Raw genomic sequence first — 17,404 nt, 5'->3', positions numbered from 1 at the left:
ATTCAGCATTCCCACCTAAATAACAGGATTTCTCTATATTTTTTGATACAGAAAGATCTCCAAATTATCATATTAAATTAAAAAAAAGATACAGAAAACTAAGCACATAATGATGACTCCAACTGCGGAAACGGAAAAAAACAGACATTTACATACAAACCTAAGTTTTAAATTTTTTCTCTATGGATACATAAAAAGTTGTTAATGATCCTTACTGTGGAGGAGAGACACTTGGGGTAAGGGAATGAAGAGAAAGGAAATTTTCGCTTTTGATTTACACCTTTGTATATTTTAAAAAAATTTTGCCCTGTGTATCTATACTTTTATTTAAAAATAAATTAGTTGCTAATGAATAATTAAATTAATGAAATAAGTAGTAAAAACTGATAAATCAATTTAAATTGTAAAAGCTTACAGCCTATTACCGAGATATCCTACTTTTAGGAATGTGTCCTATGAATTTAAAAGCCTATGTACCAAGATGTAGGTACAAGGAAATTTATTGCAGCATTATTTGGAACTGCAAAAAATTGGAAGCAACGCAAATGTACATCAATGATGGGTTAGCTAAATAAATCACAGTACCTCTATACAATGGGATATATGCAGCCCTAAAAACAGATGGGCTCAATTAAAATGTATGGATGTGTCCACAATAATAAGTTAGAATAAATCAGTGTGTATGTATATCTTATTTTTATTTTTTTAAGCTATGCACACCCATGCACAAACATACACACATTTATGTTGATAAATCCATAGGAAAAAATCTGAAACAATAGATAACTCAATAGAAAGGAGCTTGTTGGTTTTACTTTACACTTTTTATATTTCTGTATTGTTTGAGTATGTCTTATTCTCAACCATAATGTATTGCATTTGTAATTTTTATAAATAAAGATGTTTAAAAGCAACTCCAAAACTAAATTACTAATGTCTAGCAACTAGCAACTGTTGCTGTTTAAATATTCCTGGCACACCTCCAGCTATAGTGAAGATTTGCTTATTAAATTCAGGTAGAGCTCATGTTTTTCAGCAAATGTTCCCCAAAAGCCTTGTTCTCATGACTATATATTTATATATAAAATTTATGTGTACATAGATTTATTGAGATTTGTAACCTAGCCATGTACTTATTAAAATTTATTTTTTAAAGGTCATAATTTATCTATAGACCATAAATACCAATTTATTAGGCAAAAGCTGAAGATACATATGTTGTAATCAGTCATATTTATTCATATGGTGGCCCCACTTTTCCCAGATGTCACACAGCCAAGACTGGTAGGAGAAACTCTAGGGGGAGGCTCCTTCTGTGTGAGGTGGGCCGTGACTGCAGCTTGAAGCCTAATTTCCCCAGGTGGATTATCAGCACCAGCTACCTCCTTCAAAGAAAGCTTCTAAGACAGTGGTTCATAACCATGTGAAGGCCACAGACTCCTTTAAGGTAGGCCTTAAGATAAGGGGGTACTTAAGACATGGTGTTGGGGTGAAAAGAAATGGGCCTTGCAGCCAAACAAATCTTTGTTCAAGTCCCAGCTCTATACTTATGTGATGGGTGACCTTAGGCAATTTCCTTACCCTTTCTGAGCCTTTCTTTCCTCATCTATAAAATACCTAGCACATGCTAAGAACTTAGTAAAAGGCAAAAATTAGCATATTGTTATTTTAGGATGTGATGAAAACTATGGAGTCTATCCTCGGAAAAAAATTCACCTTGCACTTTTAGTGTGGCATTCCATTTCAAGGGCTTCCCCAATTCCTTGAAGGTCCTTCTGGGCCCCAGGTTAGGAACCCCTGGTCTAAGGCTTGAAAAGAACAACTAATGAAAACTGAATAGTAGAGATAACATTTTCTACACTTTTTGCTTGAGTGTCAGTTTTAGGTTATGTTTCCTTTTGTTGTTGGATTATTTGTGCATTATGCCCACCAGGTCTCAATCAGACCAAAAGGCTGGATTATACTTTTTAAAGTGTACAAAAAAAGCAAATAAATGAGAACTGTCTAGCACTTTAACACATAAGTTAGACTTAGCTATTTACCGGCAAAGTGTAAGAAAGGCCACGGCCATTAGCTGGCCAGATCAGACTTTCAAAGACCACTGCCAAGCATATGGATTTAATAGGGCTATATTTCTGGTTCCTCAGATCAAAGATAAAGTTACTTTAAACTGCTTTGGGTGAGCTGTTCAGGTTTAACCTACTAGTTCCTAGCTTAGTTTTGTAATCAGAGCCAGCTAGAACTATTCTTTTTTATTTTCAAGTCTTCAGAAAAGAGAAAAAGCAAATGCCTTCAGATAGTAGCACAAAGGAATAACTTTCCTGTTCATTTGCATTGATCTGATCTCAAAAAACAAAAACAAAAACAAAAACAAAAAACAGAAATCACCTGGAATGTGCCTCACCTATTAACTCAAACAGCATCCAGACCATTTGGTGAAAATATATCCCCACAGCCTATGAGAACACAGTTAGGCATGGATCTAGCTCCCAATCCCTTCCTACTCCCCACCCACAAACAAACAAACAAACAAACAAAGAAAACACATAAGAACAGTAAATAATACCCCTCTAACATCTCAGGAAATGAGAAAAAAAAATCCTGTCTTGATGTTATTACACTGACCTTCCCCATAATTGAGGAATGCTGCTGGTGACAGTGGAGAGGTTTTGAGTTGAGGGGAGAATGGAACTGTACAGAGAAAAACAATCTTATATCTTCTTACCAAAATTGGAGAGAAGGGGGGAAATATATATGTAATCCCAAGAAGCAAATTTTCTTACAAGAATTCCATTCCACACAGTTTTCCAACATTGCCATTGCTCTGAAAAAAAATTTCCCACTAAAAGGAACCAGGGCTCCTTGGTAAAACAGCTGATCCCTGGACTGAGCAGGAAAATTACAAGATAAGCCCGGCACCTCATATGCTAAAAGTAAGGAAGTGCTCAAAACATGATGAGAACACATTAAAGGGACACAGAAACCAGCTTGAAGGGCTCCCACTGGCCAAATCTGGGCCAATTTGAGCATTAAAATAAATGACAGTAACAGATTGTAACCCATTGTATAAGATAAGAATCCATGAATTCATACTGAGTCAAATAAACAATCAATCAATCAATCAATCAATAAGCAAGGAAATGTGGAAGAAGAGAAAGCAATAGAATGTTAACTGATGTAGAAAGAAGAATGGAGCTTTTAAAATAATCACTTTTGCAACCATCATAGCAATAATTGATTTAGGCAAAAATAATCAACAGATGCAAAACCATTCGATCAAAGTTTTAGGAAGAACAGGACATTTACATGGCCTCCAAATATGTCTCCCCCAAATTACTTACTAATTATGAGGGAAAAATAGTAACTTTACAATGGAGAAATCTGGCAGACATCACCAGAATCAAGTGACCAAATTTACCATCACCAGTAATGGGACAAATTGCCATTACATGACTGCTGACGTGATGCACTAAGATGAATACAAATATCACTTCCTGCCAAAAATTCATAACGTGAATCTAATCATAAGGAAATATTAGATGAACTCAAATTGAGGAATGTTCTACAAAATAACTGGACTATATGCTAAAAATTTCTAGGTCATGAAAGACAAGAAAGACTGAGGATTTGTTCCAGATTTGAATCTATAGAGACATAAAATATAATGCATGTCAAATAAAGTGATTTGGTACCCCAAAAAAAAAAAAAAATACAATGCATGATCTTGCATTGGATCATGGGCCAAAAAATAATAATAATAAGGCAATTGACTAAGTTTGAATAGGGACTGTTGGATTAAATATTAGTACCAGTTTCAATGTTAAATTTCTTGATTTTGATAATAGTACTGTGTTATATAAGAGAATGTCCTTATTCTTAGGGAAAACATACTGAGATATTTAGAAGTAACAATGCACCATATCTGTCACTCACTCTCAAATGATTCAAAAACAAGTGAGCATGTATGTGTAAGTCTATGGAAGTCTATGGAAGAGAGAGAGAAAGATAAAGCATATGGGGAAATATTAACAGTTGGTACATCTGGGAAAAGAATACATGGGCATTCTTTGTCTTATTCTTGCAATTTTTCTGTAAGTTTGAAATTATGTCAAAATTAAAGATACAAGAAAATAGGATTTGCTCTACATTTAACAGTAGATGACAAAACTGTGGCAATCTTGGGCCCCTCTAATGAAGACAGAGCCTTAGTCTAGGAGTAGGTTATTTGGAATAGCAAGCAGAGGAGTACTGTAGCAACACTACCCTTGCTAAGGAAGAAAATTCATAAGTTACTCACAGCATCGCAGTCTCCAGACACCAGTTGGGATGATCTTGTTGATGAGCCAAACATCTTCTTCCCAACTAACTACATTTCCATGTAAACATTTCATAAACTTGTCTTTTTCCAGGATGTGGTCCCAGAGTTGAAAGTAGTACAAGCTGCCAGTGAATCTAGGCACCACGCTTTTAACCTGCATGTCCCCATTCTTGAGAAAGTGCCCTAGGACCAGAGTCCCATTAGGTGTCAGGTTTTGTGGTTGATCCCAAATTACCACTATCCTTTCATTATTCAGAAAGAGCTCTAGCTTGCCCTTCACACCATCCCATATCAAGCATATTGTATGCCATTTAAGCGGTTTCAGATGGTAAGGGATATAAAGGATCTTGCCCAAGTTGTATAGTATTAGCTGCTGGTAGTTTCCTGCAAGTCCAAGGTCTATGTCTTCTTTTCCTAAGAAGGTGTTTTTGGACATATAAGAGAAGGCCATCCAATTACTTGAGCTGACATCCGTGTACACCAGGTCAATGCATGCTGTGAATTGGCTGAGTTCAGGAATGGTATTGGTCAGGCTTGCATATGTGTCACCTCTTCCATAAAAATCCAGCTTTTTTCCTTTTAGTGAAACTGCATCTGTCCAAATTTAAGAGAGGAGAAAGAGAAATTAAAAGAAATTTTAGTCTATGAGACCCAATTTTTATCATTTCTTTTTGCTATATTGTCAAATCTGAATTATACAATCGTATTATGAGTCAATACTGGTACAAATAAGCCAAAAGAGTAGATGCATGAAAATCATTTCTGTTTGACATTAGCATGCGATTTCTTTTTTGGTAGTAGAGTTTCCTCCTAATTGTATTTTGCTTGGGCAAATATGAAAAGCTAGATTACTGTTCCCAGAGCACATACCAGCCAGACAGTTTGGAGGGGCAGTCAGAAATCTATGGCTAGTTGGGGGAAGGGCAAGGAAAAGACAGCTTGGACTTAAAATCTGCTGCACTTAATCCTCACTCATATAATCAAAAGATAACTATTTCATTCCATTTAACTGCCTTATTATATTCACGGTGCAATAGCAATTTATTTCTCCAATGTCTGTTCTTAAGCCAAATTACCTGATTTATTCTGTCACTGGAGACTGTTTCCCATTCAGAGGCACTAACAGGCCTGAAGTGTGACCAGCTGGACAATACTGAAGATCTAGAGCTTCTGTTTGGTCTCAGGAACAGAAGAGATAGCACTGCCCTGAGAATATCCTGACTTCCCTCCTTCCATCTCCTCACTATGAGGGGCTGTGGCAACTTTAAGGGGATATACATGGCCATGGACCCAATTAACACTGGCTTTGGATTCATGCAGCCTGGGTCACACTCCCAGCTCTGACCCTCATCAGCTGTGTGACTCTGAGCATTGTGTACCATTGTAAAAATTGTGCACTGTACAACACTAGGGGGCCTCATTCACATTACAGTCTATGCCAGATAGTAGCTTCTACCTACCAACATCACAAGATTGTTTGAAAGTTAAGTGAGATGATGTACGTAAAGCCCCCTCAAACATCATTGAAGGGCTTGTCCATTGTTACAGTCTTTTGATAGAAAATTTGGCAATATCTATGAAAATTTTAATTGGGTATGTCCTTTGTCTTGTAGGAAGCTACTGTGTAATGGTAATACTGTCACCACTACAAACCTTACACCCTCAAGTCACTAGGAAAATGTCTAAGTGCATAACATCAACCTGTTTCCAGACGCAGAACAGTCCAAGCCAAACCAAAAAGGACTTTAAGGCAGAGTGGAATTCTAACTTCTCCCTGAATCAGGATTTAACTTTGGAACCACCAGCCTAAAACACTGACAACCATAGCCACATACTGGAGGGGAAGCAACCATTTCCCTGCTTTTAGGAGAAGTTCCTAAATGAAAGCTTCCAAATGTTGTCTGGCCCTACAGCATTCCGCCCCTCCATTCTTCCACTGAACACCCTCCAAAAGCAAACAAGTACATGCCTTCCCATGCACACACACTTACCTTGTGCATGTGCATGCACACACACACTTACACACATGTGTGAACTCATACCATCCCCCTGCCAGGGAGATATTTCTGAACTATACATGGTGGATGAGAAAATGCTTATCTCTGTCCCTGACATGTGATTATATTATCTTATGTTTCGTGGGGCTAATAAATCAAGAGTTAATCCCACGAGATGGTAATTGCTATGAAAACCAAATTTCAATTACTGTTGATTGGTGTTGCTTTCCTGTTCAGTCCTTAAAACTGACATCAAATACAATATTTAACAACTGGTATATGGTGAGCATAAATCTCCAGGGCTTACTTGTCCCTTAAAAGAGAATCCACCGTAATCTCATATGGTCTACAAAGGCCTCTCTTCTCTGCAAAATCAGCTGTCAAAGGACGTGAATGAGCAATTTAAAAATTAGAAATATAAAGGCCAATCATATAAAAAGATATTGTAGTATTGTTTGTAATTGGGAAAACGTGAGAAACCTGTATGTCTATTAATAGATGGCTAGTTAAACATCTTGTTATCTCTATACAAAAATGATTTCCAAGGCTTAATGTCACACGAAACAGGAAGTACATAGTGTAGGTACAGTATTATCCTATTTAAAAATAAGAGAAAATTTGTGTGTATTAGTATATGCATAGGAAAATATCTGGAAGAACATGCATCAAACAATTAAGAATGCCTATTTTTAGATGTAAGATTTAAGGGAAATTTTACTTTCTATATTACCTATTTCAGTAATAGAATTTTTTAACAAACATACTATATTTAAAGTCAGAGAAAAGATCAATGGATGGATGGACAGATGGACAGACTAAGATAGGTAGCTAGATAGATAGATAGATAGATAGATAGAGATAGTAGGTACATAGAACCACTTGTTGCCTTGCTTGAAATTCTGCAGGCAGAGACAAATTCTGCTTACAAATGAGCAGAAGTGGTAGCATGATGAAGTCTGAAAAGCCAGACCTGAATACCAACCAGTTCCACCCCTGACTAGCCATGTGAACATGAAAAATTAATGCATGAGAAAGCTCTTAGAACAGTATCTAGCAAATAGTGAGCACTAGGTAAGTATAAATAAACTCATGTCATTTATCTGTGCCCTGTTACTTGATGGTAATACAGGAATAATAATTACCTACATCACAGGGCCATTATAAAAGATGATGCAATAATAACTAATGTTTAGATTCTGTATGTGAAAACGTTCATAGATGGCAAAGTACCACGTAAATGTCAGCTGCGATTCTCACCAGTGTCATTATTAGAAGCCTTTGTTCTCTCCCACAACCTCTTTTGTAGCCTCACACATGCAAGCACATCTGCTCTGAGCCCTATTGCAGCCTCCAGGCCCCCAGCGGGGCTCTGAGGAGGTCGGGTTGTGATGAGGCAGGAAAGGGGGCTTTGCCCTTCTGTTTGGGAAGCATTTTCTGCTGGGTCTCTCAAGGGCCTGTTTCAAAGGCCACTTGTGTCTTTGCATATGATTTCGCTATCCATTGCAGATTTCTGCCTGGACACTGCCATCTGTTCTCTGGCAATTTTCAAGTCCAAATTGCATGATTGCTCCCCTGAAGCATGTTCTCTCTGAATTTGGCTCCTCTGTGTCTCTTCGCCTCTATCAGTAGTTTCCTTTCATTTAAAATTACATTTATTGTTTTTAAAGAGAGGTGTTTTTTTCCATTATAAAAATAATACTATACATGCTTTTCAAAGAAAAAGTGGAAAGTATTAAAAAGTAAAAAGATGAGAACAAAGTTAGTCTGAGAATCCCACCACCCAAAGATAATCAGCCACCATTAATATTTTGATATATTCCCTCTGGCTTTCTTTCCCTGTGTACATGCTTTGCTTGTTTCACTGTGGCTGAGAACAAATTGTATGTAAAATGTGGCACCTTGTTCTTCTCACTTAACAGTATAACATAAGCATTTTCTGTGTTAGGAAAAACTCATCATAAACCTCATTTAAATGGCTATGTTATAGCACCAAGAGTGTCAGCCACCCTTTTTATTTTTATCATGGTAAAATACACATAACATAAAATTCACCACTTTAACCACGTTAAAGTAACATTTAATTTATTTGTAATGGTGTGCCATCATCACCACTATCTAGTTCCTGAATGTTTTCATCACTCCAAAAGGAAACCCTGTACCCATTGAGCAGTCATTTCCCTTTCCCCCACCCCAAAGCCTCTGGCAACCACTAATCTGATTTCTGTCTCTATGGATTTGCCTTTCCTGGACATTTCATATAAACGGAATCATTGGTGTCTGGCTTCTGTCACTTAGCACAGCATAATGTTTTCCAGGTTCATCCATGTTGTAGCTTGTATCAGTACATCATTCCTTTCTATGGCTGAATAATATACAATTGAATGGATATACCACATATTGTTTATCCATTCATCTATTAATGGATATTTGCTTTGTTTCTAACTTTCATCTATTGTAAGAGTGACACTATGAATATTCGTTTGTTTGAACACCTGCTTTCAATTCTTTGGGGTAGATATTTAGGAGTGGAATTACTAGAATCAAACAGTAATTCTATGTTTATCTAATTGAGTATGGTGGCTTGGAGTTCTGTACCCTAGAAAAACATGTCCATACTCTTAATCCATTCCTGTGGGTGTGAATCCATAGAAAACAGAATCTTTCCATGAGGTTACTTCAATTGAGATATGGCTCAAAGGAATGAGATTGGTCCTTAATCCAGACTACTGTAGTCCTTTATAAGCAGAAGAACTTCAGACATAGAGAGAAAGCCATGGAGAGCAGCCAGAAGCTGGGAGTCAACAGAACCCGGAGGAAAAAGAAGATGTTGTCATATGCATTGCAAGGTGATGGTAAAGCCAAGGACCAAGGATGGCTGGCAGGCAGCCCCCAAATGGAGAGAAAGCATCATCTTGCTGATGCCTCAATTTTGGAATTCTCCTAGCCTCAAAGCCAATAAATCCCCATTTTTTAAGCCAACCCACTGTATGGTATTTGTTTAATCAGCTGGTAAATGAAAACATTGAGGAACCATCAATCTATTTTCCACAGTGGTTGCACAATTTTACAGTCTCACCAACAATGTATGTGGGCATTTTCATCTTGTTCATTATCTTTGAGGGAAGCACCCAGTCTTTTACCATTGAGTATGATGTTAGCTGTAGGTTTTACATAGATGCTCTTTGTCAGGTTGAGAAAATTCCCTGCTGTTTCCAACGTGTTGAGTGTCTCTTACCATGAAAGAGTGTTAGATTTTGTCACATGCTTTTTCTGTATCAATTGAGATACTCGTGTGTTTTTTTCCCTTCAGTCTACTAATGTACTGTATTATATTGATTGATTTTCATATGCTGAACCACTCTTGCATTCCTGGGGTAAGTCCTACTTGGTCATGGTGCACAATCCTTTTAATATGTTGCTGGACTCAGTTTCCTGGTATTTTGTTGAGGATTTTTTGTACCTATATTCATAAGGGATATTGGTCTATAATTTTCTTTTCTTGTGATGCCTTTGTCTGCCAGCCACAATTTTCTGTATCTAGCAGATGGATACAGCAACAGATAGTGCCACTGGTCTTTCTCTGGAAGTGTCTGGGGTAAATAAAGCTCTTTCCACAATGCTTACTCTATGAATTATTTTATACTGTCTTTTTCTAAATTCCAAAGCAGCTTATGCCAGCCTATGTCTTTTCCTGATGATGCCATGTTTAAGTAATTTATAAACAGAATTGAGCATTAAACAATGCCAATTTCTTCCCAGAATGCTCCAATCTTATGTTACCTGATTTTTTTTTCAGAACAGTGGCATAATCAGAGTCTTGCCCCTTGCTGCCAGTTTTCAGGGTTTAGCATAACAGTTTGGCACATAGTAGGTCCTTTATAGCTGTTTACTGACTAAATTTTGCCCTGTATTAGGGAACTCATTTGGAGGCTGGTGGGTGGGCAGGTGGAGGGCTGTCCTTTATGCAAAGGTATCAGGGATGTGGGTGAAATATCTGGCATAGAATGAGCAGTTCTGAACTTTAAACTGAACTATTACCCTGCTCACTTAGAGGATCTTTGCCAAAAGATCAAAGGAGAATCCCTCTGTCTACCATACCCCAACTGTAATAAATAGGTTCATTTTTTAAATCAGTGAGTAAAACTCTGTGAATATACTAAAAACCACTGAATTGCACACTTTAAAATGGTGAAAAGTATGATGTTTAAATTGTATCTCAGTAAAGCTGTCCCTTTATTTTCTACTGAAGACAGCATTAAGTAATCACAAGCTATTTTCTGTACTGGTCTTGCTGCCCTCTCTTCACAAAATTTCTCCTTGAAATGTTAAACAGTTTCATAGGTTCCAGATGCAATGCCCTGCACCATCTTAGGAGGACTGGACAAATGAGGTTTGTCTGTGGTCAGACATTGTGGACATGACCTGGTCACTGCTTCTTCCTCATAAGTTGACCTTCTTCCTCTTTTTTTACACAATATTTATAACACAGACATCCTGACAGAGCATCATTGTTGGTGTAAGGCTCAAGGCCCAGATAATCACCTGAGAATACTTCCTATCAGAGGAGAGAGAGGAGGCAGAACAGATTTGAGGGAAGGGGCCCATCAGAAGCATTGGCTGTGTTTCTACTGAGAAAAATCTGACCACTCTGAGGGTGAGTATTCTGCCCAGTGTACACCATGCCTACCTCAGCTGGGAAATGTCACCAACTCCTCATAAAAGGGATGTGGGCAGACATTCATTTCCATATTATATAGAACCTTTACCTAAGCAAGGGGTCTTCTGACTCTTAGTATCACATATCCTTGCAAATTACTGTTCCAGAGCATTGGTGAACTTTGCAGACCCAGTCCTAGTCCAGCAAACTCAGGGTTGTCTGAGTAGATACGGCAGATATCTCCTGGTACCAAGAGCTCTGTTACCCACATCACCATGGCCATAATGTAGACAATCACTGAGAACAAGAGTTATTACCTACCACCACTACCCACATTTCCCACTGGCCCTTTGATTAACCAGGCTAATCCTTAGATTAACCAGGTCTGCCATATATAGAAGCACCCAACGTTGAGCCACATATCTGTCACCTGTCATCAGTCATTGAATTTTCTGTCCAACACACATACCCTCCAAGTACTCAGGCTGCTGACTATATGTGTGACCTGCCAAGAGTTCTTCCTGGAACAGGAGGCATAGAAATTACCCCCCATGAAGGTAATGTGATTGGGCTTTTCAAATCTTTGGCTCAAAATCCATGTGTCACCCCCCCCAAAAAATGGGTATCCTTACTCTTAAAGCCAGGAGTCCCCTGGATAATTCTTTACTTGACAATGATAGTCATTGAGCACCAACTATGTGTCAGTGCTAGAATACAGTGACAGAGTAGCTTTGTCCTTAAGGATAAAAAAATCTAATATACAAATATTTGGAGTGACAGTAACCCACACATGGGGAACAGCATGTGCAAAGTCCTTGAGGCAGGAATGTACTTGGCTCTTCAAGGAATAGCAAGGAAGCTGGAGTGGAATAAGAGAGAAGGACTATGGGAGACAATGACTCCCAAGGTGTAGCAGGAGGCCAGATCGTGTAGTGTCTTTTAGATGTTATTAGAGTTTGCATTGTATTCTAATTGTGATGGGAAGTTATTGGCGAGTTTTGAAAAAGGAATGACTTGATGTATTAAAGTGTTATTCTGGCTGCTATGTAGCAGAGCAAGGGTGGAAGCAGAGAGACCAGTCAGGAGACTATTGAAGTGATCTGGTAGAAGATAATGGTGCCTCAGGCCATGGCAGAGGCAATGGAGATAGTAAAAACAAAAGTTTTAAGATTTGGGCTATATTTTAGAGGCGACATGAACTGGACTCGATGAATTGGATGTGGAGGGTAAGAGAAAGGGAAGGATGCAGGATGACTCCTATGCTTGAGTAATTGGGTATACAGAGGAATGATTTCCTGAAGAGAAAAGACTACAGATTATTACCTGGGAGCAGAATTACTAGGACCTCTGCCTCCCTTAATTCTGTGGTGATGCTAACAACTCCCATTATCCCTGACCTGTAGACCAATTCAAAAGAGCCTAGGTAATAAAAAACAAAACCAAGTAGATAGAACCCCATCCATATCTTGGAAGCTAAAAACAGGGAAAACAGCACTCCAGACCTAGTCTTCAATCTATGCAACTCCCATCAATATGTTCACCATTGACGAATGAAATCTCTATAAGTGACTGGCCTAAGGCAGAGTATGGGGGATAATCACAGACTCAATCATTCAAAAATAAGCTTTCGCCTCTTCAATAAATGGTGTTTGGAGAACTGGATATCCATTTCCAAAAGAATGAAAGAGGACTCCTACCTCACACCTTATACAAAAATTAACTCCAGTTGGATCAAAGACCTAAACATAAGTGCTAAGACCATAAGACTCTTAGAAGAAAATGTAGAGCAATCTCTTAAAGATCTTGTGATAGGAGGTAGTTTCCTAGACCTTACAACCAAAGCACAAGCAACCAAAGAACAAGTAGACAAATGGGATCTCCTCAAAATCAAACACTTTTGTACATCCAAAGACTTTGTTATAAAAAGTAAAAAGGCAGCCTACACAATGGGAGACAATATTTGGAAAACACATATCAGATAAGGGTTTAATATTCCAAATATATAAAGCAATCCCATAACTCAACAACGGAAAGATAAACAACCCAATTAAAAAATAGGCAAAAGACATGGACAGACACTTTTCTGAAGAGGAATACAAATGGCTCAAAAACATATGAAAAAATGCTCAACTTCACTGGCTATTAGGGAAATGCAAATCAAAACCACAATGAGATATCATCTCACAACTACCAGAATGGCCATTATCCAAAAAACAGAAAATAACAAGTGCTGGAGAGAATGTGGAGAAAGAGGCACACTTATTCATTGCTGGTGGGAGTCTAGAATGGTGCATCCACTCTGGAAGTCAGTGTGGCAGTTCCTCAGGAAACTAAGTATAGATCTGCCATATGACCCAGCTATTCCATTGCTAGGTGAGCAGGTTTGAATGTATTGTGTCCCCCAAAATGCCATTATGTTTGATGTACCCTTGTGTGGGCAGATGTACCAGTGTTGAATAGATTGTAATTCTTTGAGTGTTTCCATGGAGATGTGCCCCACCCAACTGTGGGTGATGACTCTGATCAGATCATTTCCATGGAGGTGTGACCCCACCCATTCAGGGTGGGTTTAAATTAAATCACTGGAGCCATATAAATGAGCTGACAAACAGAAGGAACTCAGTGCAGCTGTGAGTGACATTTTGAAGAGGAGCTACAGCCAAGAGGGACACTTTGAAGAATGCACTGGAACTGAGAGAGGAGCTTCAGTTTACAGAGACATTTTGGAGATGGCTTTTGAAAGCAGAGTTTTGCTCCAGAGAAGCTGAGAGGACAAATGCGCAATAGCGACTAAGAGTGACATTTTTGAGGAGCTGATGCCTAGAGAGGAACATACTGGGAGAAAGCCATTTTGAAACCAGAATTTGGAGCAGACTCCATCTAACAGAGGTTTTCCGGACAGCAGTGAATGTGTTACCTTGGACACTTTATGGCCTTAAGACTGTAACTGTGTAACCAAATAAACCCCCTTTATAAAAGCCAATCCATTTCTGGTGTTTTGCATTCTGGCAGCATTAGCAAACTAGAACACTAGGTATATACTCAAAGGAACCAAAAGTTAAGACAAATCGATGTTTGTAAACCAATGTTTATTACAGCATTATTCATGATTGCCAAGAGATGGAAGCAGCCCAAATGTCCATCAATGGATAAGTGGATAAGCAAACTGTGGTATATACACATAAAGGAATATTATGCAGCTGTAAGACAGAACAAAGACATGGAACATATAATAACATGGATGAACCTTGAGGACATTATGTTGAGTGAAGTTAGCCAGAAACAAAAGGAAAAATACTGTATGGTTTCACTAATATGAACTAACATTAATGAGCAAACTTTGAGAGTTAAAAGCTGATAACACAGGCTACCAGGAGATAGAAAGAGGGTAGAGATCAGGCATTTGATACTGAAGAGCTACAGAATGTTCAGCAGGATTGATTGCATAGATCCAGAAATAGAGAGCATAATACTGTGTGACGGTAGCACGATATTATAAGTACTTGGAACAAAGATGTCTGTGAGTAAAGCTGAAAGAGGTGGGATAGGGGAATGTATGACACCAGAGGTAAAGATAGATGATGAAGACTGGGACTGTATAACTTGGCAAAAACTGGAGTGGCCAATGACTGTTACTAAATGTACAAATATAAAAATGTTTTTACATGTGGGAGAACAAATGAATGTCAACCATGCAGAGTGTTGAGAAAGGGATGGTATTTGGGAAAAAACATAATCAAAGCAAACTGGAGTCTATGGTCAACAGTAACATTGTACCATGCTTCCATTAAATGTAACAAAAGCAATACACCAAAGTTAAATGTGTATGAGAGGGGCATATAAGGGAGGGATATGGGATTCTTGGTAGTTGTGCTGTTTTCTGTCCTTACTAATATATTGTATTATATGACACTTTATTTTTCTTTTTATTATTCACCAAAACAAACTTTTTCATAGTAATCAATATGTTCAAGTGCTGACTGTGGTGATAAATGTACAACTAAATGATGATACTGTGAACAACTGATTGTGACTGTGGATAACTGTATGCTATGTGAATATATCTCTATAAAATGGCAGGAAAAATATAAATAGGGATATAAGTGCTGGAGAAAACACGGAGAGAGGGATGCACCTAGTTAATGTTGATGAGGAGGCAGAATGGTGCAGCCTTTCTGGAGGTCACTGTGGTGGTTCCACAAGAAGCTAAGTATGTGGGAGCCATAAAGTCCTGCAAGCACTTAATTATGGGGTATGTACTTGGAAGATCTGAGAGCAGAGACAAGAATGGACATTTGCACATTGGTGTTTATGGAGGCAGTATTCATGATTTGCAGTGGGTGGAGGTGGCCTAAGGGTACACTGACTGAGGAACAGAATGGTAAACTGTGGTGTATACATACAATGGAATACTGAGCAATTACGAGAAGGAGTGAAGCTGAGAGACACGCAAGGAGGTGAACGGATACTGTAGACAGCATTTTGAGTGAAGTACGCCAGAAACAAAGGCAAACACTATAACGCCTCACCGATATGGACTAACTACAATGTGCAAACTCAGAATTGAATCTTAGAACACAGCCTAACAGGGAAACGATTATTGCAATGGTCCCTAGATTGTAAGCTCTTACAGCAGTCAAATCTATTCCTGAAATGTAATGGCTGTCTCCAAACTCTGAGATGTTGATCCCTTGGTGTATAACCTGACTGGTCTCTGGAACATTGGGTATCTGTGTGGCACCTGAAACTCAGAGCTAGAGCTTGGCAGATATGAATGCCATTAATTAGCACATACAGCAACTGTTAAAAAAAAAAACAAAAAAGCTGAAAAAGAGCCCAGACTTCAATTAGAGATATGAATGAAGCAGATCTGGTTAAGACTAGGGAAAATTGGGTCAAAGGGTAAAGGTTGAAACTGAATGTGTGTTAAAACTTCAACTTCCATGTGAGACCAAGGGAAGAAATGTTTATTTGGTGTAGGATCTATATTTTCTAAACAATATAACTTCTATAGTCAGTTTGTTCAAACACCACAATTACATGGAATGTTGAATAGGAAGTGAGCTATGGCAGGTCTGTATAGCTTAGAGTGAAAGAGCAAGACATCCCAAAGTAATTTGGGCAGAGAATAAAAATTTATATTTGGTATCCCCCGAGGAGCTGGGGGAGGATGCGGAGGTGTCAGACTACCTCACCTGGATTGTTGCTGATGTTCTCACAAGCATTGGGGACTGACGGCTTGACATGCTGAGCCCTCTGTCCTGGGGCTTGCCCCTACGAAGCTTGTTACTGCAAAAGAGGATAAACCTGCTTATAATTGTGCCTAAGAGCCTCCTCCCAAATGCCTCTTTGTTGCTCAGATGTGGCCCTTTCTCTCTCTAACTGAGCCATCTTGACAGGTGATCTCACTGCCCTCCCCACTACGTGGGACCCGACTCCCAGGGGTGTAAATCTCCCTGGCAATGGAGGATATGACTCCTGGGGATGAATCTGGACCTGGCCTCGTGGGATTGAGAACATTTCTTGACCAAAACTGGGAGGCAAAATGAAATGAAATAAAGCTTCAGTGGCTGAGAGATTTCAAATGGAGTCGAGAGGTCACTCTGGTGGACACTCTTACACACTATATGATATCCCTTTTTAGGAATAACTAGTAGTAAATACCTGAAACTACCAAACTCCAACCCATTAGCCTTGACTCTTGAAGATTATTGTATAACAATGTAGATTACAAGCGGTGACAGTACGATTGTGAAAACCCTGTGGAGCATACTCCCTTTATCTAGTGTATGGATGGATGAGTAGAAAAATGGGGACAAAAACTAAATGAAAAATAGGGTAGGATGGGGGATGATTTGGGTGTTCTTTTTTTATTTTTATTTTTTATTCTTATTCTGATTCTTTCTTGTGTAAGGAAAATGTTCAAAAATAGATTGAGGTGATGAATGCATAACTATATGATGGTACTGTGAACAGTTGATCGTACACCATGGATGACTCTATGGTATGTGGATATATCTCAATAAAACTGAATTTTAAAAAAAACATGCTATCATGTGAGTTTTACTGATCAGTCCTAAGCTGGGTGCAGAAGCACATGGTTGCACCAACTCAAGGATATATGTATCTGTAAAAATAAAAAGAAAGAAATGTATTCCACAGAGTGGAGCAGGTATAATTATCCAGACCAAGAGCTCCAGGTATTGTCAGACAAAACATCTATTCTCACACATGAAAAGATGCTCAGTGTCATTAGTCATTAGGAAAATGCAAACCCAAACAACAGTGAGGTATCACTTCACACCCACTAGAATGGCTATATTCAAAAATACAGATAAATTCACATGTTAGCAAGGAAGTGGAAAAATTGGAATTCTCATACACATTCTCATACACTGCTGGTGGGAATATAAATGGTACAGATCCTTGGAA

General features: G+C 38.5%; 1 protein-coding gene across 1 annotated transcript in view; it reads right to left on the bottom strand.

Annotated features, from left to right (window-relative positions):
• The window catches only part of ADGRG4 (adhesion G protein-coupled receptor G4), a 131,226-nt gene extending 114,155 nt beyond the window's left edge, over positions 1-17,071 (bottom strand). Inside the window, 3 exon segments of the mRNA XM_037822767.1 lie at positions 4,298-4,912; positions 16,168-16,178; positions 17,040-17,071. Of these exon segments, the coding sequence (XP_037678695.1) occupies positions 4,298-4,912; positions 16,168-16,178; positions 17,040-17,071 (658 nt within the window).
• Positions 17,072-17,404: the final 333 nt, after the last annotated feature.

Source organism: Choloepus didactylus, chromosome Y (assembly GCF_015220235.1).
Source record: "Choloepus didactylus isolate mChoDid1 chromosome Y, mChoDid1.pri, whole genome shotgun sequence".
NCBI lineage: Eukaryota > Metazoa > Chordata > Mammalia > Pilosa > Megalonychidae > Choloepus > Choloepus didactylus.
This window is presented reverse-complemented; position numbering and strand designations above follow the sequence as displayed.